The 23686-nt window shown below is 38.4% G+C and overlaps 1 protein-coding gene across 1 annotated transcript in view; it reads right to left on the bottom strand.

Moving 5' to 3' along the window:
* Positions 1-10874: 10874 nt before the first annotated feature.
* abtb2b (ankyrin repeat and BTB (POZ) domain containing 2b) overlaps positions 10875-23686 on the bottom strand; it is a 208269-nt gene continuing 195457 nt past the window's right edge. The window contains exons 14-18 of the mRNA XM_043705511.1: positions 23191-23293; positions 20702-20792; positions 18890-18958; positions 15983-16096; positions 10875-12200 (exon numbers count right to left, since the gene is read on the bottom strand). Coding sequence (XP_043561446.1) covers positions 12003-12200; positions 15983-16096; positions 18890-18958; positions 20702-20792; positions 23191-23293 — 575 coding nt within the window. The 3' untranslated portion in view covers positions 10875-12002. The remainder of the gene's footprint in view (positions 12201-15982; positions 16097-18889; positions 18959-20701; positions 20793-23190; positions 23294-23686) is intronic.

Raw genomic sequence — 23686 nt, 5'->3', positions numbered from 1 at the left:
TGACCTGGGTTCAATTCCTGTCTCGGGCGACTGTCAGCCTGGGGTTTGCACATTCTCCCCCTGTCTGTGTGGGTTTCCTCCATGTAGTCCAGTTTCCTGCCACAATCCAAAGATGTGCAGGTCAGGTGAATTAGCCGTGCTAAATTGCCCATAGTGTTAGGTACATTAGTCAGGGGTAAATATAGGGTAGAGGAATGGGTCTGGGTGGGTTACATTTTAAGAAGGTCGTTGTGGTCTTGTTGGGCCAAATGACCTGTTTCTATACTGTCGGGAATCTAATCTAATCTAATCTAATTGATCTATTTGTTAATGTTCTGTACCACAGTTATTACAACTGTCATATGCAGCACATTAATACTTTTACATAGTACACTATTGCATGGAATTTGGGTATTGTACTTCAGTGATTTGAATCAACTTTCATAGATTGACTTTCATATTTGCTGAATGCAAAAAGATTTCAGATTTGTTTTTGGATTGCAAAGTACTTCCAAATGTCCTAACGAAATGAAACAGGCTTTTTAATAATTAATATTTGACATGTAGGTATTACGAGCAATTTAATGCCCAACCTTACTTGAACATAAGAGTGTGTTAATGTCCTGTCTTTTGAACCACTATAATGGGGTGACAACGCTGGCACAGGTTACTAGGTTGAAAGTTCTACTATTCTTGGGCAACAATGATTAAGATGTAGGTGAATGTTAAATGGGTGGGTGAGATTTAGGTGTTATCATTCAATGTGTTCTGAAGTTTCAGCAGCAAGTTTGCTGCAGCATTAGGCAACATTCAAATGGTGGTTCATTGTAAAACTGGGATCACAATAAGGTTGTAAAAGGCAGTGCTACAACCCTTATTTGAAGTATTGTATTTACTTTTATATCAGCTAAAGAGTTTGACTCAAGAACTGGCAGGAAGGTTGACAAAGATGATCTGTTACCTAAGATCAGAGATACAAATCTGGCGTAATGTGGATTCTGTAATATAATGTTTGATAGAATACAACAATGACTAAAACCGTGAATAGTGTTCAAAGTGATTGAGTTCAGGTAGAACAAACTATGCTATGTAAATTTGGAGGAAGTAGAGGGATTAGGTCGCACATGTTAACATTTTACATTTCACAGAGGTAATTAACTTATGGGACAAAATTTTGAAATGTGTATCAGAAACTAAGTTATTCTAATCTTTCATGAAGATATTATTAGATTTCTAGAAAATAAGCAATTGTGGCATTTGGAAAGGAAGAATGATGAATTCTGACAATAATGTGTTTATCTGCAACTCTCTGGGATTTGGTTGAAAGCCCAGTGGGATTCAGAATGATTTTTATGATGTTTTACTGTCTCAAGTGAAGATCATGTTCCCCAATCTCTGGCACTGGGGAAGGCCAATAAATGATAATCAGCCAAAAGATAAGGTTGCATGTGTATTATTACCCTGATGGTTGTCTAGTGGTCTGCTTGCAGACACAATTCCCAAACTTTAATTGGTTATGATAGAGCTGAACTTTGTGTTTTATCTTTCCTTTGGAGATGTTTATCATGTTATTTCAGAGGTGGTGATATTTCCCAAACTTTAATTGGTTATGATAGAGCTGAACTTTGTGTTTTATCTTTCCTTTGGAGATGTTTATCATGTTATTTCAGAGGTGGTGATATTTTTATAATTCAAACCTGCTCTGAAGATTTGGAATTTGTTTCATTTGCAATTTTTCCATATCTGTTGAGAGTTCATTCAAAGCTGATTTGCTAAAATTAGCAAAGTAATTTGTGAAATTAGGAAATAATAATTGATGGTGGCAGGGAAGTGGATGGAGCCTAACTTAGGGGAAAAAAAATTGCCTAAATCATATTCATTTTCTGGATTGAGTCACTTTCACAGTGCATATATGATTTACTTATTCAACGTGATGGAGCAGCTGAATACAGTTTGATATCCTGGAATTTTTACGTAATGCATTAGTTCTGAAGAAGGGTGACTCGACCTGAAATATTAACTTTGTACCCTCTCCACGTTTACAGATCTGCTGAGTTTCTCAAGCAATTTCTGTTTTTGTCTCTGATTTCGAGCATTCACAGTTCTTTGTTTTATTTATTTAATACTTAGAGTTGGTCTGTTCCTCTTTTTCATGGAGCGGGACAGAAAAACAATAATACAGAAACAATTTTAAGTTTTGATTACAATTGATAATTTCTGTGCATATCATGACATTTTCTTGAAGTTTTTTTCACTTCTAAGTTTGCACTCAAACTTGTTTGCATGTTAACAAAGGAAAAAATTCCAATGAATGCTACATTTAGCAACATTTAAAAACTTTTAGAATAAATTTTACTTCACATATTTCTTAATGTATTTAAGAGGGGTAACTTGCTAAAGATTAATCAGTGCAGCTGTTTATCTAAGAACAAAATGAGCGTTTTAAAACCATTTCAATATGTTTCCTGTGAGTAATATTTTAAGTGACTGCAAATATATTTTTTGCAATGTAGAAACATTTTCTGGATAAATTGGGATACAGTAGTGTGATCTTTACAAATCATAAAAATTATTTTAAAACATAGCCATTACTATCATCACTGCCAAAACCCCAGCTTAATTTTTCAAATTGTCTCAAAGGCTAACAGATGAGTGCAACTAGTGGGAACTCAATCTTGTCACATTCACCTGCAGGCTCAGCCAGATTCCAACTCCATGCACTTTAAGACAAAGTGTCCTGGGCACAATCTGTGTTTAAAAGTTCCACCTTCTTTTGCTCAAGTGATGCTGATTATGGGACAGGAGAGGGGTATTACATCAAAAATGCTCAATGTATCAGAAATTCCAAATTAATTTTTCTGAAGTACTGTATATTTGAAAGCCGTTACGAACAGCTTTGTTAGAAATGTAATTAGGAGATACCATATTAAACATTTGCTGCTCATTAAAATGAATGTACTGCAGATGGAGACTTTTATACTGAGTCTCCAAGCTTTTGCCTTATAATTGACAAAGCACCAGGAAAGCATAAGTTTCAGGGGAGTAAATATGCAAAACGCAACTTTACAACTGGATAAGTAGACTCATCAGTTCAGGACATGATTGTGCGAAGTGTAGGAAGATTTTCAGAGTTGGGTATTTTCTATGGGAAACAGCCCCTGTTTTGTTTGATAAAATTACTTGATGTCATAAAAATCAAACATAAATAAACAGCAATGGATTGTGTGACATTCCTGTACTTCATAACAGATACCGGTGTCAAAAATGTTTCAGTCTAAGTGCTTATTTAATCACCTGATTGTCAGTGATCTGTGTCCTTGGGTGTAATCTACAAATTTAACAAAATATGTTGTACTTTGAATTGACGTACTCCTTTTTTTATTAAAGGAGCCAAGTAGTTTAATAGCACTGCAAAATAGATCTCATAGCCAAATGAGAAGTTTTCAAGTTGTTTTCGTTCTGTGAAGTTCTCTCATAGTAAATGTGCTGACGCAAAAATACATTGCAACATCGTGTTACTAACAAAGGATGTTAAGCCTTCAAATTACAAAAATGTTATCAGTGTTATGAGAGGAAAGAAATTAAATGATGTACAAATGCAGAACTGTCAGTAAACTAATGAAGCTGTTGCTGTGAGATTTGTAACTCCCGGTTGGCAAATTTTCAGAGTATTCAGGTGACTGCCAATTGCCCACGAGAATTTAACCTTCCCAAACGATTACATTGGTGTCAGGATTCCTTCCACATTTTTCAGGGGACGTACGGTCTCTGGGAATGGAAAACCTGGGACTATATTACCACTGTTGGTGAGTATTTAGTTGCCTTGAGTTTCCAATTGTCACTCATTATGACGTATTTGTTGGTAATTTTTGAGTAATGTTTTCCTTGGTCTCTATATGCTTTTAGTACTTGTGATGGGTAGTTTGATTTTTTTTCTGACTTATACATGTCCAATTAATCTGTAATTTTTAAAAGCTACTTGCATCTTTGTATAAACTATAAACAAAAACTTTTATTTAAAGACCAGTTCATTATATACAAAATGCACAGTTGACCTAACACAAAACAGTATTGCTAGAGGCATTTATAAAAACAAGCAAAATTGTAATTTACAGTATTGGCCTGGGACACTAACAGCAAATGAATGTCTGGAGCATGTGAGCTCAGTCAGTTTTACAGTCGTCATTTTTACTGTGTTTAATCAATTGCTCGATTGTAGGAGATTCTTGGATGAGAACTGCTGTTTTATCCATGTTGTAAGGCATAAGATAAATTTAATTTACTTACAAAAATATGTCCCTTGAAGTACAAGTTACTTCACAAAATAAGGAAGTTATTGCATAGTCAGAACTGAAACTATGATAAGCTAACATTCCTCTCCACCTTTAACTCTTCTGAATTTCCCTGCTTCAAACTAAAAGTATAAAAGTATCTTAAAGGATCAAAACAAGTGTTGGAAATAATGACCAGGTTAGGCTGCATCTGTGAAGAGTGAAACAAAGTCAATGTTTTGGGATGATATCATCCTGATGCATTCACAATATTTCTTCAATCATACAAGGTGCTTCTTCACCTTCTGAATATCCTCAATATTTTCTGTTTTAATTCCTATGTAATGCAATATTTTGCAAATTTCTCTCATGTTGTTCGAATTCTGCAAGCAGTGGGTATCGTGGCTGTCATAGAGCCTAATTCTCTGCTAAACATTTTCTGGCCATTTAATTCTCCTTTGAGATGCTTCTTATATCTCAGACTCGCAATCCTAATTTGGCTAGGTGGCTGTGTTAAAATTTATCCGGTCATCAATCCTGCAAAGTGCACTGTCTTTGTTTTACTACATTTAGGGTTCTATAAGAATGCAAATAATGGTGACAGACATGTAGAATACGATTGTTTATACACAGTGAAGTGTTTCAAGCCATTTATTCCATGAGATTAAATGATGTCACAAAATATCTAGGTGTTAAAATTGAATTTCAGATGAGAGCAAAAAGTTGTTGTCTTCCAGCCTCAAGTCTGAAAAGCAATGGTGTTCACCATTGTTTTAGAACCCACACTTTTATTGTATAAATTGACTTGGAATACAGAGTAAAGTTTCAAAATTTACCAATTATACCAAACTTGGACGAGTGGCTAACAGGGTGAAACAAATCACTTTCAGCAGGACTTGACAATTTCAAGAGACTGCTTTAGATTACTATTTAAAAGTTTCATTATAAGGACCATCACCTCATTAGATCATGCCTAATTTAGCTAGTGCTACCCATATAATTTTTGGAGCATGTAGATATTACTCTGATGCCATCACAACCAGAGTAGAAGTTAGACTACCAGAATGAGCAGACAAGTGGCAGATGGAAATCGATCCAGACAATTGCTAGGCAATACATTTGGTCATAGTGATAAATGAGACAATGTAGACAAAATGGCACAGTTAAACAGGGTGAGCAGGACCTGGGGTAACATGTACATTGCTTTTGGCAGGAGGTAGAGAGTGTGATTATCAAAGCATTTAGGATCTCATGTTTCATAAGTAGTGACATTGAGTAATAAAGTAGGAAGGTCGCCTTGAAATGTTAACTCTGTATCTCTCTTTCTGGATGTTGTCAAATCTGCTGAACTTTTCTCATACAAATATAATTTCTGACTTCCACTATTGGCGGTATTTTATTTTGTTTTAAAGTTTAAAATTTTGATAACTGTGCAGAAATTTTTAAATAGTGACTTAAAAAAAATACACATTTGAATTGTCTACACTTTTGCGCTAAATCTGACACTCTGATTTGAGTTAATTTACTGCCTGTAGCAGCTTTTTAACTAACACTTATGAGTTGGTTACAAGTCCATCTCCATTTACATGATTATCGATTATTTTGAACCTTTATAAAGCTCTCATCAGACCCAACTAGATCATTGCATTCACTTTTGTTCACCACACTTTAGAAACAATGCAAGGATCTTTGAAAGAGTGCAGAGATTTAACAGAATGGTTACAGCAGTAGAGGAGTTTAGATAAAATGCTAAATTTGGAGAAGCTAGAGGTCTCCATAGAGCAAGGGAGATTGAGATAAGATTTGATCAACATGTTGCGCTGTGCAGGATATTTGTTACGCCACTTTTGAATTATTGTGTGCAATTCCAGTCTCCCTGCTACAGGATGCTGTGAAATCTGAAAGGGTTCAGAAAAGATTTATAAGGTGTTGCTAGGATTGGAGAGTTTGAGCTATAGGCAGAGGTTGTATAGGCTGGGGCTGTTTTCTCTGGAGCATCAGAAGGTAAAAGGTGACCTCATAGAGGTTTATAGGGATGTGGATAGGGTGAATAGGCAAAGTCTTTTACCTGGGGTAGGGGAGTACGAAACTAGAGTGCATAGAACTAGGTTTCAAGGTGAGGGGGGGAAAGACTTCAAAGGGATCTAAGGGACAACATTTTCACATAGAGGGTGGTCCATGTGTGGAATGAGCTGCCAGAGGCTGGTACAACATTTAAAATGCTTCTGGATGGGTATATGAATAGGAAGGGTTGAGAGGGATATGGGCCAAATGCTAGCAAATGGGACTAGATTAATTTAGGATATCTGATTGGCATGGATCATTTGGACCAAAACGTTTGTTTCCATGAAGTACATCTCTATGACTCTAAGCCTGTCATACTCTTGTATATAGTTAAGGGGCACAACTTAAGAGCTTGGCTAAGAGATGGAGAGGAAGTACAAGAAGAGGCATTTTTCATGAGTAGTATTAACCTCCAATTCACTGCCTGTGGGGGTGGCAGAGTTAGAAACAAACAATGATTTCCAAAATGTATTAGATGTCAGTTAAAGGAAATAAACCTGCCAGATCACTGGGATGACTGTATTGCTGCTTGGGAGGCTGGCGTGGGCCTGTGTAGTATATGGCTATGATCTTAAAGGTAAAATGTGATTAATTTGCAGCTTATTTTTAAACAAACCTTTTCTATATTGGAGTTATCGAATGGTTGTCCTTTTTATTAGTTCTAAGTTCTGGAAAGATTGAATGAGATAGGCCTGTCAACCCATTAAAAGTTAATTTCCCAGTTTTTAACTTGGAATTTTCAATAACTGCACTAAGTGGTGACTAGAAAAGCAAACAAACAAAATTTGAACTGTATACAATTTTGTGCTAAAACTGATACACTAGTTTGAGTTAATTTACTGCTTGTGACACTTTTTTTTAGCTTACACTGAGTCGGTTACGAGTCTATCTCCATTTACATGATTGCCAATTATGGTACGAAACCATATTCCTTTCAAGGAGATACAGTTGTGCATTAACTTGAATTATAAGTCAAATTTAAGTTTTAAAAGCCTTAGCTTGCTTCTACCAGACTGTCTCCTGATGCACCCTTTAAGACATTAATTTGATAGTAATTGGCAAAGAGTAAAGAACTTAGAATACAATGAAAAGCCACTTTTTCACAATTGTTATTCCACAAAAGCTTTTTTATACATAATATATACAAACTACTGAATATTTCATATTGTAATGAAATACTTCATTAAAAGTTGTTTATTACCAACAGCCATTTTCCTAACCAGCTAGTTTGTTTACCTGTTGTGTTCCTATCTAATGCACTTTTGATGAACATTAATAAGCCAGCGAAATACAGGGTTGGTGTAAAAATTAGAAGCTGATTACTTATTGCTATTCATTGACTATAGTCTTTGTCTTCCAGCTTGTCTCAAATTTATTCTGGAAAGGAGAATTAATCGGAAGGTAGGAAGGAAATGTCTATATATACAGTTTCTAACTTTTGAACAATGCCCTGCAAAGCTTTAGAATTGTACTTTTGGGTGACTGTCATTCCATATAGTGTGCATTGGATGAGCAATACTAGTTCAATCTTATTGTTACTGTAAAACAGATTTTTAATACATACATGTTGAGTCCGGATCAATGTAAACCTTTTTAATCTAAAACCTTTCAACTGGTCATGTTTCTTTTGGCTACAGAGCAATAGAGACAGTGTGTGTTCATAGTAACAATTTCTCCACAAGCTCCACTCTTGGTGAGGGGGAGGGAATGAATTACAAATAGAGGAGAAAAGCAGCTCAGTTTCCAATTAATGTTCTAAATTTACCATTGCTAGTGCATAACCTAAACAGAGATAGTGTATCAGTTAATGTGAAAGCAAAGAGTGAGGAGGCAGATGTCCTTCATCACCACGTGCGATTGAATAAGAAAAGGGCATCTGAAAAACATTGTAAACCTCACTGTAAAATGCAAATATAAGTCTGTTGGTAGTGCTATTGTTATGTCCCCAAATTTAATTTTCTAGATGGCAGTACATAAGGCCATATGAAAGTAAGGCAGACCATTTCATAATCTTCCCAATTTGCAAACAGGTGTTTGCAAATCCCTTTCTGTGACAGCCTAAAGAACCTCACCCATCTCAGTCTAACAGCTGTGAAATAACCGCGAGACAGTTGTCAGCTTGAGTAAAACTCTTATCTGTAGTTGTGAACTAGATTTGTCGAGGAGACATTATGAGGATAAATCTTTGCAAACCCTGTTCTCAAATGCTCTATGACCTGAAATGTAGGTCGATATCATGTGGATGCCTTATTCAAATCCCAGTCTAAAACAATGCTGAACCCACTCTAAATGCAGGTCACAAGGCAAGATCCTGACATTGTTATGCTTCTAGCACCTGGGGAATCGCAGTGAAGGATCACCACCTTTGATATCAAAGAAAGGCTGCTGTTAGAGTCAAATAGACAAAATTGTTATCACTCACAGGATGGTGTCTCTTCCTAAGGATGACAATGCCATCTATTAATACTAGAAATAACATTTCCAATAACCCAACTATGAATCCATAGTGACAGCTGATACTGTCTAAACTATGACCCACTAACCTGTGGTAGAGTCCATAGGTGAACTGCCATTTCTGCATTTCGATCATTGTTTTTATCCATTTGATAGTTTAATGAGACTAGCAGTACTCATGGGTTCCCAGCTGAGGCCTCTGAAGCTGGTGAACTTTCGCTCTTGTCAAGGCCACATGCATTCATTTCAAAACTGAAATGAGAAAGAACTTCTCCCTGAATGGCCACTCTTCAACTCAAACCTGGTACAGCCAAATACTTGATGAGTTTCGTTTTGGCAGCATTCATAGAAAGACCAATTTCGTGTTCTTCAGCAGTTACCTCTCAAAGATCACTGTCCATGAGGCAATGTGACTGTACCAGTTCAACCTTTCGGAAACTAAGCAGTGAGTCTTTCACAAGAAAGACCTCCATACGTCAACAGGAGCCCTTGTTTGCAGAGCCGTAGTCATCACCGCATTGTCCTGTACTGCAGTGAAAGAAATTCCAGCAGCAGTGCTTTTGGTCATATTGTCCAGATTCAATGGGAGGACTGGCAAGCAAATCATTCAAGCCAATTCTTACCTTTCTGCCAAATCACCTGTCAAACCAACGACAGTGGACAGGACACAGTGTCCAGATTGCTAAACAGCATCTTCGCTGCTGGGACCAGCTTTCCTAACTCTGGAATGGGCAATGTTCTGGGAGACCAAAGTAAAGTACTACACAGAAATTCAACCATGAAGAGTGGGAGAGATTTCTAGGACCAAATGTATTGGTAGATTCCTAAGTGAAACACAGTAGGCAAAAATAGTTGGGGATTTCAAGTACCTAAATATTAACGGGGATGCAAATAGCATAAAAACATTGACATTAATGTCTGGGAGGAAAATGGCAACAGTTCGTCAATCACACTTTCAATCAGATCTTAATGTTGAGGCAGAGTGCAGTCAGAAAGTAAAGGAACTCTGAATTCACTAAGTCGAGACATATTGATCCATCTATCCGAAGATTTGCAGATCAAGAATCAGTCTGCTCAGTCACTTCCATCAGAGCAGAAACCTATAACCCTGAGTAGACATCATCTTCGAACTGAGGCACAATGAATCACAATAATGACATAGATACAACATGGGTCTTATAAAGTGCTTTGGCTAGGGACATACCAAAGCCGCCTTCTGATATTAGTGTAATTTGTGAGAGCTGCGGTAATGCGTTGAAACTATAGGGTCATGGTTATTATAGGTAATGCCATTTAACACTTACTGGTATGCCACTGATATTAAACAATTGCTTGTAGTATGAAATTCTAACAGGTTTTTTAGTTGAAAGGAACTAACTTGTTAACGAATATTTCTATTATGACAAAGTGCATCTGCTCTGATGCAGTAGGTCGCATGTAGTCATTAAATTGGAATGTTGTCGACACTACATTGCTGAAGTAAACAATGATTCCACATTATTAGTGGAGAATTAAGCTTTGAATCTATTCTGTACACGTTAAAATCTTTGATCTATAATGATTAACATATTTGATGACTTGCACTGGTTCACAATTCAGTACATCTTAATATCTACCACCAAAAAAAAAGTTTTTTTGTATTCAATAATAATACATCCTTTTTCTTGATGACATAGTACCTCTGATGTTTAACAAGTAGTATTCAATCTGGGCATTCAATGTAAAAGTGAAATGTTCCTGTGCACTTAGAAACTGAAATTCCATGGTGCAACTTTATCAAACTGATCAGTATGTTGTCTGAAGATTCTTATGGTGCTATTGTAACAAAGGCATAAAATAGTTGACCAAAAATTGAAACAAATTCATGAATCGTGCATCCCGGAAAGAATACCCTGAGGAATTTCAGTTACTTTACAGCCCAACTTTTCGGTCCTACCTGGATGTACTACATATTTATAATTAAGCATTTGATTTCTCCATAACTAGTCTATAACTAGCACATACATATTCCAAAAGTTTAATAAAGCATAATTCCCTAAGTTAATAATAATGACATGACTACAGTCTTTTGATTATGACCCTCATAAATGCAGTACTCAGAGTCATCTGCACAGGTAAGTAGAATTATGTTGAATATTTAAGCTGCATGCATAGTCTGAATTTTTTTTTCCCATGGGATGTGTGTCACTTGCCTTTGAGAAGGTAGGGGCAAGCTGTCTTCTTGAATCGTTGCAGTTCAGGTATTGTAGGTATACTCACAGTGCTATTCGGAAGAGAGTTCCAGAACTTTTTGGCTCTGCAATAGTGAAGGAATTGCAATATCCAAGTCATGATATTGTATGCCCTGAAAAGAAACTTTCTGGTAATGATACTTATACATATCTGTTGTCCTTGTCCTTGTCCATAATAGGATTATGAATTTGAAAGGTGCAATGCATCTTGTTGTTGGAATACATAGTGATAGTGAAGATAGTTGATGCTTTTTTAAGGTGGTTGATCGAACGTCAGACAAGCAGGCTGCTTTGTTTTGGACGTTGTGAAGCTTCTTGAGTGTTGTTGGAGCTGCACCCATCCAGGCAAGTTCAGAATATTTTATCACACTCCTCCTGAGCTTTAGTTCACATCATCTGCCTCAGAATTCCAAGCCTCTGACTGGCTTTTGAACCACATTTCAAATGACTAATCTAATTCAGTTTCTGGCTAATGGTTACACTCATAATATTAAAAGTGTGAAATTCGACAATACCAAGGGGAGGTGGTTAGATTCTTTCTCGTGTTAGAAGAGTAGTACCAACAGTTCTGTTATCCTCCTTTTGAGTTTGAGAAAAGGCCAAAAACATGCAAGAAAGTTATTTTGGTTTGCAAAGGTACAATATCACCTATCTGATCCCTCCCTTGTCACTTTAGACAAAAGCAATGTGGCTCAAGTAGCCTCTCACCATTACTCCAATGTGGCTGTGAGATATCAGGGATAAGAAATAGTCATGTAGAATTATCATCAAGTGTCGATCACCAGCTCATCTGCAGATTTGGCTTTTACCTAACAGCCATGAAATCATCAAGCACAATTCACAGAGGAAATCATGTTGATCTGTGTGCTGTTGATGATGATGATTAAATCAGCAAGAAACCAACCATCACAAAGTAAGGGAATAAAATGACTGAGACAAGAGATAGGCCACCTTGGGTCTCTAGTACTGCATGTATGTTCCCAGCTTATTGCTGATTAATATTTCACACCCTTGACATGATGTAGAGTGATCGCATTCTGTTGGCTAATGCCAAGTCCAAGCCCTGTAGGGGATCCAGTCCCTGCAGTTTACTGTTGCGCCCATAAATCAGCTGTTTGAAAGATTCTTGATCGAGAAGTGCACCCATGTTTTTCAAGAAAAAGCTCTCTGTGTAGGAAAGCAATTTGACAGCATTGTGTATCTGAGGATAACAAAATATCCAGTCATTATACTGTGTGGTAGGTCAATGTTGCAACTTCTAAACATTTTAAAAATGCACAGCTCATCAATTTCTAATTTCTTATAAGGAGATAGTGACTTAACTGTGAGAGATGGTGAATAAATAGTTTAATTACTGTATACACTGCTAAATACATACAATTAGTTTTCAAGGGAGTTAAAGAAAAACTCCATTTATATCTCAATGACAGGAGTGTTGTGGCACAGGAGGCAGCCATTAGGCCCATTACGCCTGTGTTAGCTCTTCAAATGCACATCATGACCTAAGTGTTAATGTCCTGCTTTTTCCTCATACTATTGTACATTATTTTTAACCAAATAATCATCCAATATCCACTAGAATGCCTCAGTTGAACCAGGCAAAGCAAATGGGGAGTCTTCCACCACATGCCTGACCTGTGCTCAGTAGATGATAGACAGGCTTTGGGAAGATGCGAGTTACTCTGACCTGCTATGGTAGTTATCCACTTGAGTTACTGGTCAAGTGTAACCCTCAGGATGCTAGTAGTAGATATTTCAGCCACTGAATTCCAAGAGGGAATGGTTAGATTGTCTCATTGGAGATGGTCATTGCCTGGCAGTTGTGTGGAATAAATGTACAGAAGTTTTGATCATAGCAACGTTACCTTCAAAGTAGAAGGCAGCCATTTGGCCCTTCCGTCTTACTGGGCACAAAGATCAATGGCAGAGCAAGAGCCCAGATAATCAATCAAATCATGTCAGATTATTTTTTCTCATGCCATTGTTTGTGGGATAAATATCAGCCCAGTTGTCAGCCTGCTCATTTTCGAAGATTAGCAACTGTATGGCAAGTTAAACCGCTGCCCAACTTCTAACCAAAACATTACCCTTTCATGATCTTGACATAGCGCTAACTAGTTTATCTTTCAAAATTCCCTGCTGCTTCAGATGTTAGGATAGAGACGTTCTCCCTTATTGATGACCAAGTTCTTGAATAAAAGTTTGTTCAATTCCTAAACAGTGAAAAAAACATTTACAATGTCCAACTGAAGCAGCAGTGTCACATAAAGATACCATGAGGATAGCTAGTTTGGAAAAGGAAAATCTTAAATTCATTTTCTTCCCCCAACATTTGGCATCTCTCACACTGGGTGTTTTTTTTTCTCTTTACAAGTAATCTAAAGTATATTTGTTTCTTGGTGAGAATACCAAAGATTCTTGGAAATTGCTGTAGATATTAGATGAGCAGTTTCACTCGGGGCAGTTGTTGAGGCTTATAAATTTCCCTTTTATTCCAAAATCATAAGCAGCAATAACAATCAACATTCTTTCTTTGTCATTCTCAAGTAACCTTTGTAAAATATTGGTTTATGCAGTCCAATCTGAAAGCAGGATTTCATGGGAGACCCATTAGATTTAAATAATAATCTGTCACTGATAGTTGATCAAAATACTGTTGGACAACTAATCAACATCCTCATTGTAGACTGGTTAGCAAGGTTAGATCACATGGAATGCAGGAGAACTAGCCATTTGGATACAGAACTGGCTTAAAGATAGAGAGTGGGAGTAGAGGGTTGCTTTTCAGCCTGGAGGCCTGTGACCAGTGGTGTGCCACAAGGATCAGTGCTGGGTCCACTGCATTTCATCATTTATTGAGAACATAGGAAGTATAGTTTTTAATTTGCAGATGACACCAAAATTAGAGGTGTAGTGGACAGCGAAGAAGGTTACCTCAGAGTACAACCGGACTTTGATCAGATGGGCCAATGGGCTGAGGAGTGGCAAATAGAGTTTAATTTAGATAAATGTGAGATGTTGCATTTTGGAATGGCAAATCAGGGCAGAATTTTTACACTTAATGATAAAGTCCTGGGGAGTGTTGCTGAACAAAGAGACCTTGGATCGTAAGATAATCAATCAAATCATAGAACATAGAAGAATACAGCGCAGTACAGGCCCTTTGCCCCTCGATGTTGCGCCGATCCAAGCCCACCTAACCTACACTAGCCCACTATCCTCCATATATCTATCCAATGCCTGCTTAAATGCCCATAAAGAGGGAGAGTCCACCACTGCTACTGGCAGGGCATTCCATGAACTCTCGACTTGCTGAGTAAAGAACCTACCCCTAATACCTGTCCTAGACCTACCACCCCTTAATTTAAAGCTATGCCCCCTCGTAATAGCTGACTCCATACGTGGAAAAAGGTTCTCATGGTCAACCCTATCTAAACCCCTAATCATCTTGTACTCTATCAAGTCACCCCTAAACCTTCTTTTCTCCAATGAAAAACAACCCCAAGTGCCTCAGCCTTTCTCATACAATCTTCCTACCATACCAGGCAACATCCTGGTAAACATCCTCTGCACCCGTTCCAGTGCCTCCACATCCTTCCAATAGTATGGCGACCAAAACTGCACACAATACACCAGATGTGGCCGCACCAGAGTCTTATACAACTGCAACATGACCGCAGCGCTCCGGAACTCAATTCCTCTACCAATAAAAGCCAGTAAGCCATATGCCTTCTTCACCGCACCATTTACCTGGGTGGCAACTTTCAAAATCTGTGTACATGAACACCAAGATCCCTCTGCTCATCCACACTGCCAAGTATCCGACCATTAGCCCAGTACCCCATCTTTTTGTTACTCTTACCAAAGTGAATCACCTCACACTTACCTACATTGAACTCCATTTGCCACCTTTCTGCCCAGTTCTGCAGCTTATCTATATCCCGCTGTAAGCTGCCACATCCTTCCTCACTGTCAACAACTCCTCCTCATGTCAGATTATTTTTTCTCATGCCATTGTTTGTGGGATAAATATCAGCCCAGTTGTCAGCCTGCTCATTTTCAAAGATTAGCAACTGTATGGCAAGTTAAACTGCTGCCCAACTTCGAACCAAAACATTACCCTTTCATGATCTTGACATAGCGCTAACTAGTTTATCTTTCAAAACTCCTTGGAAGTAGAGTCGCAGATAGATAGGATAGTGAAGAAGGCATTTGTATGCTTGGTTTTATCAATTAGTATATTGATATAGGAGTTGGGAGGTCCTGTTGTGGCTCTACAGGACATTGCTGAAAATGTGTTGCTGGAAAAGCACAACAAGTCGGATACTTCTTCAGGAAGGGCTTATGCCTGAAATGTCGATTCTCCTGTTCCTTGGATGCTGCCTGACCTGCTGTGCTTTTCCAGCAACACATTTTCAGCTCTGATCTCCAGCATCTGCAGTTCTCACTTTCTCCTCTACAGGACATTGGCCAGGCCACTTTTGGAATACTGAGAAGAATTCTGGTCTGCCTGCTTACAAGGAGGATGTTGTGAAACTTGAAAGGGTTCAGTAAAGATTTACAAGAATGTTGCCAGGGTTGGAGGATTTGCTATAGGGAGAGGCTGAATAGGCTGGGAGCAACCTTTATAGAGGTTTATAAAATCATGAGGGATATGGATAGGGTAAATAGACAAGGTCTTTTCCCTGGGGTGGAGGAGTCCAAAACTAGAGGGCATAGCTTTAAGGTGAGAGGGGAAAAGATTTATAAGGGCCCTACTGGGCAATTGTTTTATGCACACGGTAGTGCAGTATGCAGTGAGTTGCCAGAAGAAGTGGTGGAGGCTTTTACAACATGCTGTACATCGCTTTGAACTTGATCTATAGCTTCAGCAAGAATTCTATAGGAGAAAACTAATGCAAAAGACAAAAGCAGTTAATGGCATTTTGCACTATAATTTTGTTCAAGGGACAGAATATCATCCAAGTATGAGACCAGATTTACCTTAGCATAACAATAAATGATGACTGCATTCTCTAGGTTCATTATTTGGGTACAGATGATCTCACAATGTCTCTGCAATGATTCCAGCTCAAATAGGCTTGCTGCAGACAGTAGCTAAAGAATTGAAAAACAAAGACACTCAAATTAAACATGATTCTCTAGTTTTTGTTTTAATTTTCCAGTGGAAAGTAATAAAATCATAATTCTCTTAACCACCAGCCACAGCAATTTCCTTTATCAGCAGTTGGATCATACTTATTGCATCCATGAGAAGCTCATTATTAAGACATTACTATCATCTTCCATGTCCTTAGATGTTTATAGAAATGAACCTCTGTTTAGTTTAACAGTGTGCAGTAAGGTTCTTTCCAATAGTCTTCCCTCTTGATCACACAACTTCATATGCATTCATGGTCCAGCGAAAATGAATGGCGGGTAGATGCAAATGTTCACACTCCAAATTTCTTTATATTGGAATATATTTGAAATTCACTTGACATCACAATAGTTAAGACTTTTGTAGAATAACTGGTAGAAAATAACTTGTACAAAAAAGTCTGTGTTCTTACTTGGAAAAAATAGCTCAGAGAAGGTTCATTTGCATTATCCCAGGGATGAAGGGCTTACTTTATGAGGGAAGGTAGCAAAGGTTAGGCTTTTACTCTTTAGAGTTTAGGAGGACTTTGGATCAGACTTCTTGGAAGAAAGGATCATATGATTAGATTAAATTCTCTACAGTATGGAAACAGGCCCCTTGGCCCAACCAGTCCACCCAGAACCATTGCCCGTAGTGTTAGGTGCATTAGTCGGAGGGAAATTTAGCATGGCCAATTCACCTGACCCACACATCTTTGTGACTGTGGGAAGAAATCGGAGCACCCAGAGGAAACCCACACTGGGAGAATGTGCAAACTCCACACACAGTCACCCAATGCTGGAATCGAACCTGGGACCCTAGCGCTGTGAGGTAGCAGTGCTAACCACTGAGCCACCGTGCCGCCCCTATGTTTGGTAACTAAATTTGCCAATAGCACCGAGATAGGTAAAAAAAGTAGCAATGCTACAGGTACTGAAAATCTGGAATAAAAACTGTGCTGAAGAAACTTGGCATCTGTGGACGGAAAAACAGAGTTAATGTTTCAAATCTGACTACTTGGATTTATTTCTCCCCAAATATTGCCAGACCTGCTAAGTTTCTCTAGCGCCTACCCATCTAGCTAAAGTCAAAACAATAAGTTTGCAGAAGGGGACTAAAGATCTCAAGTTTATTATATAAATAAGTGGGTAGATATTTGGCAGATGAAGGATAATTTGAGAAAACTTAATTTCGGTTTTCTATATTATATGACATATTTCTAACGTTAACTTTCACATTAATGTGCCCATGGTGATCTAGCTGAGATCCCAACACAATACTTTGTTTATACTGCAGGGAAAATTACACAGAATTTGAGTTTAAGTCACCAGATCAAAGGTAAATGTGAACTGCCTCCTGGGTTTAATTCCTTAGGAATTAGTCTTTGCTACTGATAATTCATTTCCATTTCAAATCTTAATCCAAGGTCTTGAAGCTGAGGAACTGAATTTCCTCTGGGTTTCTGCACAAGTCATAATGTTGGACAGGGAAAGGATTGACAATGTAGCTTGCATACCTAACTAAGAAAATTCAGCCCAGAAGGGCATAAACATCCACTCATAAATTCACAATTGGATTACATATTTTCTGCTTTAAAATATGATGGATGAAATGTCTTGCAGAAGAAAGTTTGTTATTTTCAATGCACTGATTTTTGTTGTGTTATAGATCCATCAGTGCTGACTGCTATCCTATTGTCTTGACTAGAGGTGTGCATCATGAATCTTGGCAGACGATGTGTTTATGGGGTGTGTCACATTCAAACCTGAACTTGTCCACACTCAACCCAGAGTGTCTGTATAGTGACGAAAAGTAGGAATTCTGATGATCATTTAGCTCACAGCCAAATGAGACTTTGTATCCTCTATGAGTAAGCATCCCAAAGAAAGTGGCTGAAATGTTGGGAAATTTTTTGATGTTGATTCTCCCTGAATGGATTTCACATTCCGAGTCTGAGTCATAAATCGTCTCATCTTTTATGTTGCAGTTATTACATGTAGGCTCAGCTCTTTAAATTCTTACTGACAAACATGAGTAATGCTTTACTTCTCAATCAGACAGTTTTAGAAATATGAGCAGGAATCAGTCATTTGACCCTTTGAGCAAGAACAAAATCAATAGATTCTTAAGAAATCACTTAAATTTGTGACAGGATTATGTTCAGATCTGTAATAAAATATACCCTCCTCACACCTCCGACTATTTGCCACAAATTATTACCAGCATCATAATCAGACCAAACTATTCCACAGTTCACATGTCCAGCCTCAATAGCTTCACTGTTATTTTCGCTATATATTGTCTGTATCCCAATCCATTCTGAATCTTGTTTAACCATCACCCCTGGCTTCATTGACCTAGACGTGGGTGACTCAATTCCTCAAATGTAAGATTCTCACCTTTGTATTTACAGTTCTTATGGCATCATCCTCATTCTGTTACCTTCTTCAGACTTGGTTAAACTCATTCTCTCACTGACTTTTTATGCATATCTCCCTCGACTGCAATCAGTTACTGTATCTTAATCTACCTAGACCTTTGATTACTATGCTCAATAGTTTGTGACAAATGGACTGAGGAGATGAGAGGATGGATTCTCTGAATATATCTCTCGCCGCTGTAAGATCTTTAAACAAATTTCTTTGACTAAGCTTTTTGATAACCCCTCCTAATCATTCTGGATACCTGAACTGTACCTCTGTGAATGCATTAGAACTTTTTCTATGCTAAATACTTTATATATTCTAATGATCTATAGTGAGGGTACTTACCTCCAGCACGTCAGTAACTGATATATGTATTGACTCTGTATCACCGTAATACAAGTACTGCATCATCATCTAAAGGGTAAGAGGCAGCTTGGGTCAGTACAGCATCAACTAAGAATATCACTATTGCTTTTGATTTTTCTTTCTCTAGTAAAAAGACCAAGGCTTTATCAACACTTAATATGAAATGCAGACAAATGTAAATATATCCTGTTAGTACTTCACATCAGAATCCTAGAAACTGTGCAGTTCATTCAAAGACAGAAATTTGTGAATAATTGTTGCTCATTAGTTAACGTCAAAGGCAAAACTTGACTGCAAGAGATAGGACTCAAGAACAACTTTAGCTAGTTCATACACAAACGTACTAAATGTAATCTCAAATTATACTGTGTCATGGAATGACATGAAATTTATTTGGCCTGCCTCTGCGTTGCTCATAACTGAAGGAAGCAACACTCGGGTGCAACTGACCACATTGTAGTTGTGTGCCTCAAAGTGGCCAATTACACAGTGCATACAGAGACCTTGACGTGGAGATCCAAACAGCTTCTCAAAGGAGAGTACACTGAACAATGATGAAGACTGAAGAAAGCAACAGCAGTGAAATAAAAGGCATTCAAAACCATAATCCAGGAACTGATTATTTTATGTCTCAATTAAGTCACCGCTCATCCTTGTTCTAACAAAAACAGCCTCAGGTCCCTCACCTTTCTTCATAAGTCCTTCCTTCCATACCAGGCAACATCCTAGTAACTGTACACAATACTCTAAGTGTGGCTGCACCAGAGTTTTGTACAGCTGCAACATGACCTCGTGGCTCCAAAACTCAACCCCCTCCACTAATAAAAGCTAACACACTGTATGCCTTCTTTTCTACCCCATCAAGGTGGGTGGCAACCTTCAGAGATCTGTACATACATGGACACAGAGATATCTCTGCTAATCTACGTTATCAAGAATCTTACCGTTATCCCAGCCCTCTTTATTCCTGTTGCTCCTGCCAAAGTGAATCACCTCTCACTTTTCCGCTTTAAACTCCATTTGCCACCCCTCAGCCCATAGTAGAAACTGCACTCCTTAATGCTGATTGACATTTAACAGCCAGAAGTTCAATTTTTAAACTGGGCAAGTTGACTCTAATTGGTCAGGCTATGATCATCCCGAACCACCCTCTGATCCTGAACTCTCCATTAGCCTCCTTCATGCTTATGTTTACTTAGGTGATCCACTCCTTGCGAATTTCCAACACACTTGCTAACTCTGGTTCTGCTACCATTTCAAGTACCCTTTCCCCTTTTACATAACTATTCCCTTTAGAACACTCACCCCCAGTTCAGCCCTCAGGATCCCCCATCTGGGCAATCCAATTCAATTCATTAGGCCCTTCATCTGCTTTTCAATATCTCCTTGATTTGACCAGCCTTCAAGAGTACCTTACCAAGGATATTAGTCTCGCTACACCCAAAAACCAACTTCTATCCATTCACTACCTTGTGCCATACAGTTGCTTTCTTCACACACGGTGGAACAAAGCTGACTGATGCATGTCACATTTAAGAGATCGGGCACAAGATTCTGGTGTACTATTAAAGTGCTACCCTCAAGATAAAGTTATTATAAATCTGTTTCATGACATGCAAATGTACAAAGAGAAATGCACCAGAGGCCAATGTGAGGCTCAACATGATCTCGTCACATCATTGCTACTTCGCAACCTGTTAGCATAGTTGGGGTTTCGCATCCTACCAAAGTATGTCAGATCGCCACATTACCCACTCCACCATGCTTTAAAGTTCAAAAACTGATTTGTACCTGGAAAATGTGATACTTAATCTCGCTGATCTCTATACACTTGCATGGCTCATTCTCTGGAGATGTCTTATTAGCCAGTAGCATCTTAAATCTAAGGGAAGAGTGTTGAGATGGGATAAGATTCTGGTTAAACAATTTCACACAAATTCTATTTATTACTTTCCATCATGAAAATCCTTTGCTTCTCTCAGTCTTGTCATGTTACATATCACTTATCCGTAGTGAATGTCAGCAACTGTTTACTGGGAAGTGGTTCAACATTCCTACTATTCATTACTAGAGCTGCATGTAGCTTGTCCAATACTGAGGATTCACAGTACAGGAAATTACTAGTGGTGTTTCATGTCAGGAAATACTCTGACACAAACCTTCAAAGTCCCACAAATGTTTCTTACCATTAGTGCGATTTTAATTTGTGAACTAATTCATTAAAATCATTCTTAGGATGTGAGCATCACTGGCTGGCCCAGCATTTACTCCCTATCTTTGGTTACCCTTGGTGATTAGCTGCCTTCTTAAAGCACTGCAATCCCCATGCTGTAGGTACACCCACAGTGCTTTTAAGAAAGGAGTTCTAGGATCTTGAATTAGCCATAGTGACAAGCAAGTGATACAATTCCAAGTTGTGATGGTGTTTGGCTTGGAAGGGAACTTGCAGATGGTCGTGTTCCCACGTATCTGCTGCCCTTGTCTTTCTAGATGTTAGTGCTCAGTGGTTAGGACAGTGCAATCACGGGTATCAGGATGTGACAAGTTACACTCTGTAGCTAATTTAGTTTTCTTAGTTTAATTGACAATATACAAGAAAGATGAGTACATGAAAAAGAAACAGTTTGGAGGGATATCGAACAGGAACGCGCAGGTGGGACTAGTTTAGTTTGGAATTATGGTCGGCATGGACTGGTTGAACCGAAGGGTCTGTTTCCATACTGTTTAATTCACAGAGCAATAACAAATTAAAAATATAACATATTACTGCACTCATCAACAGTCTGTAAAAACTATTGTGGTATGTACATGCGACCTTGACTGACTGGTTTTGCAAGCAGTGTAAAATACTCCAAAACTACATGCTATGTCTGACTCCATAAGAAATAAAATTGAAGAGGAGATTTTAAAATCAAAAAATGCAAATACTGTGTACAAATCATATGCATTATCATGCAAGGTGGGTAACATTTCTCCTTTGACCCTTTTATTGGCCAGTGGCAAGTATACAGGTTGTATTTTTAACAGACACCCATTTTGAACACATTGGTAATTCTCAAATTGCAATGAGTTGACTAAGACGTCATTGTCAATGAATACAAGGTATCTGCGTCAAGGATTTAAAGAGAAATGCGGTTTGGGTGGGGGGGTGGGAGTGAAATTGGACACAGCCAAATGACCTACGGAGTCTGAACCATCCCTGTATCAGAATGCGTAAACTCAACACCAGGCATTCGGCCTCTTGAAAATGCTACACGAGGGTTGGCTGCATGTTGGGTGTTGTCAGGCAGCTAATGAGCAACGTAAATGTAAGCTTCAGGTCACTGCCAATGACTCTCAGATGATTGAGATGGAGGGATTGAATCAATGACTGTGGGGAGAGGTGATGCCTCTGCAGCTGGACACAGCACTCTTCACAGCTGCTGATAAGGTCCAAAGAAACATAATTTTACTGAAAGCAGTAGGCAGTGTGCAAGCTGTGATCTCGGCGGTTCAAGTTGCAAAAGGGATACTGAACAGGTGTCTGATCGCTTAGCTGCATGTGTCAGGAGCAAGAACACAGGACGTTTTGATTTTGGCTTTTTCCAAGATGGTGAATGACACACTTCACGTGTACATGCTCACTCTGTTAGACACTGATGTGTTGTTTCTATAACAACAGATGCTTGGATTTCTATTTTAATGAAAAGATAAACTGGCTGTCCTTTCAAAAGGGTGCATGGAATGTGGAACAACTTTCTTATAGCTGGAGTTATTGCAATTGTCAATTGTCAAGAGGGCACAGCCGAGAAATAAAGTATCACAATATGGGGTAGGGATTCTATCGTGCAGTTCCAATGTGCAAAACAGGAGATTTTGGTATTTTCGCACATTCCAGCTAACTAGCAAATTCATCTGCATTGCAGAAGGAGGACTAAGTGTCGGCCACAATCCCTAAGGAGGTTAGTGAAGGGCTGGGGGAAAAATAATTAGCATGGGAATCTTCATTTCCAACTGACCTCTTACTGACAGAGATGTGGTTCAGGTACAGTGGCTGTTGTACACCCGCAGAGACAAAATAGGCATTAATTTAAAAAAAACAAAATTCTGTGGATCATGAAGACCTGGAATAAAACATCAAAAGTGCTGGAGAAACTAGGCAGGTCTGGCAGCATTGTTCTGAAGACGTCACTGGACTTGAAACATTAACTTCGTTTCTGTCATCAGATGCTGGCAGACCTGCCGAGTTTTTCCAGCACTTTCTGTACAAATTAAAAATCATTCGGGTTGCATTATCGTACCTGTTGGAAGCAGTAATTAGGAGAACTTTATGTGCATAAAAAGGCTTTCCTTCCACTAAGAAAGTTAAATCCGACATTTCTTTATTATTCAGAAAGTGAGGGTCTGAAAGAGAGAAAAATAATTTACGTTCAGATGTACAGTTAATAAAATGGAATTTCCACATATTTTAGTGCTGGTGATGCATGGAGGGAGTCCGGACAAGAGAATGAAGAACAGACTTAATATTGATTATGATCTTTGACTAGTTGATAAGGATGTGGTTTATGGGGAACATTCCTTTGAGGAGTGAGGGGAAAGAGCATCTCCTTGGATGTTAGTTAATTACTACTGCTTTAAACTCTAATAGGTTTTGCTTGATGGGAACAATCTGATTAAGGAGACATTTTAATTTCCCTGAGGGTGCAGCTGTAAATAAGTTCTGTGGTTAGACTGTGGTGTATCATCAAAGCAATTCAACAGAGACATCGTTTAAAGAAATAATGCTGGTTGCTAAAA

The sequence above is a fragment of the Chiloscyllium plagiosum genome, chromosome 16, assembly GCF_004010195.1.
Source record: "Chiloscyllium plagiosum isolate BGI_BamShark_2017 chromosome 16, ASM401019v2, whole genome shotgun sequence".
Taxonomy (NCBI): domain Eukaryota; kingdom Metazoa; phylum Chordata; class Chondrichthyes; order Orectolobiformes; family Hemiscylliidae; genus Chiloscyllium; species Chiloscyllium plagiosum.
This window is presented reverse-complemented; position numbering and strand designations above follow the sequence as displayed.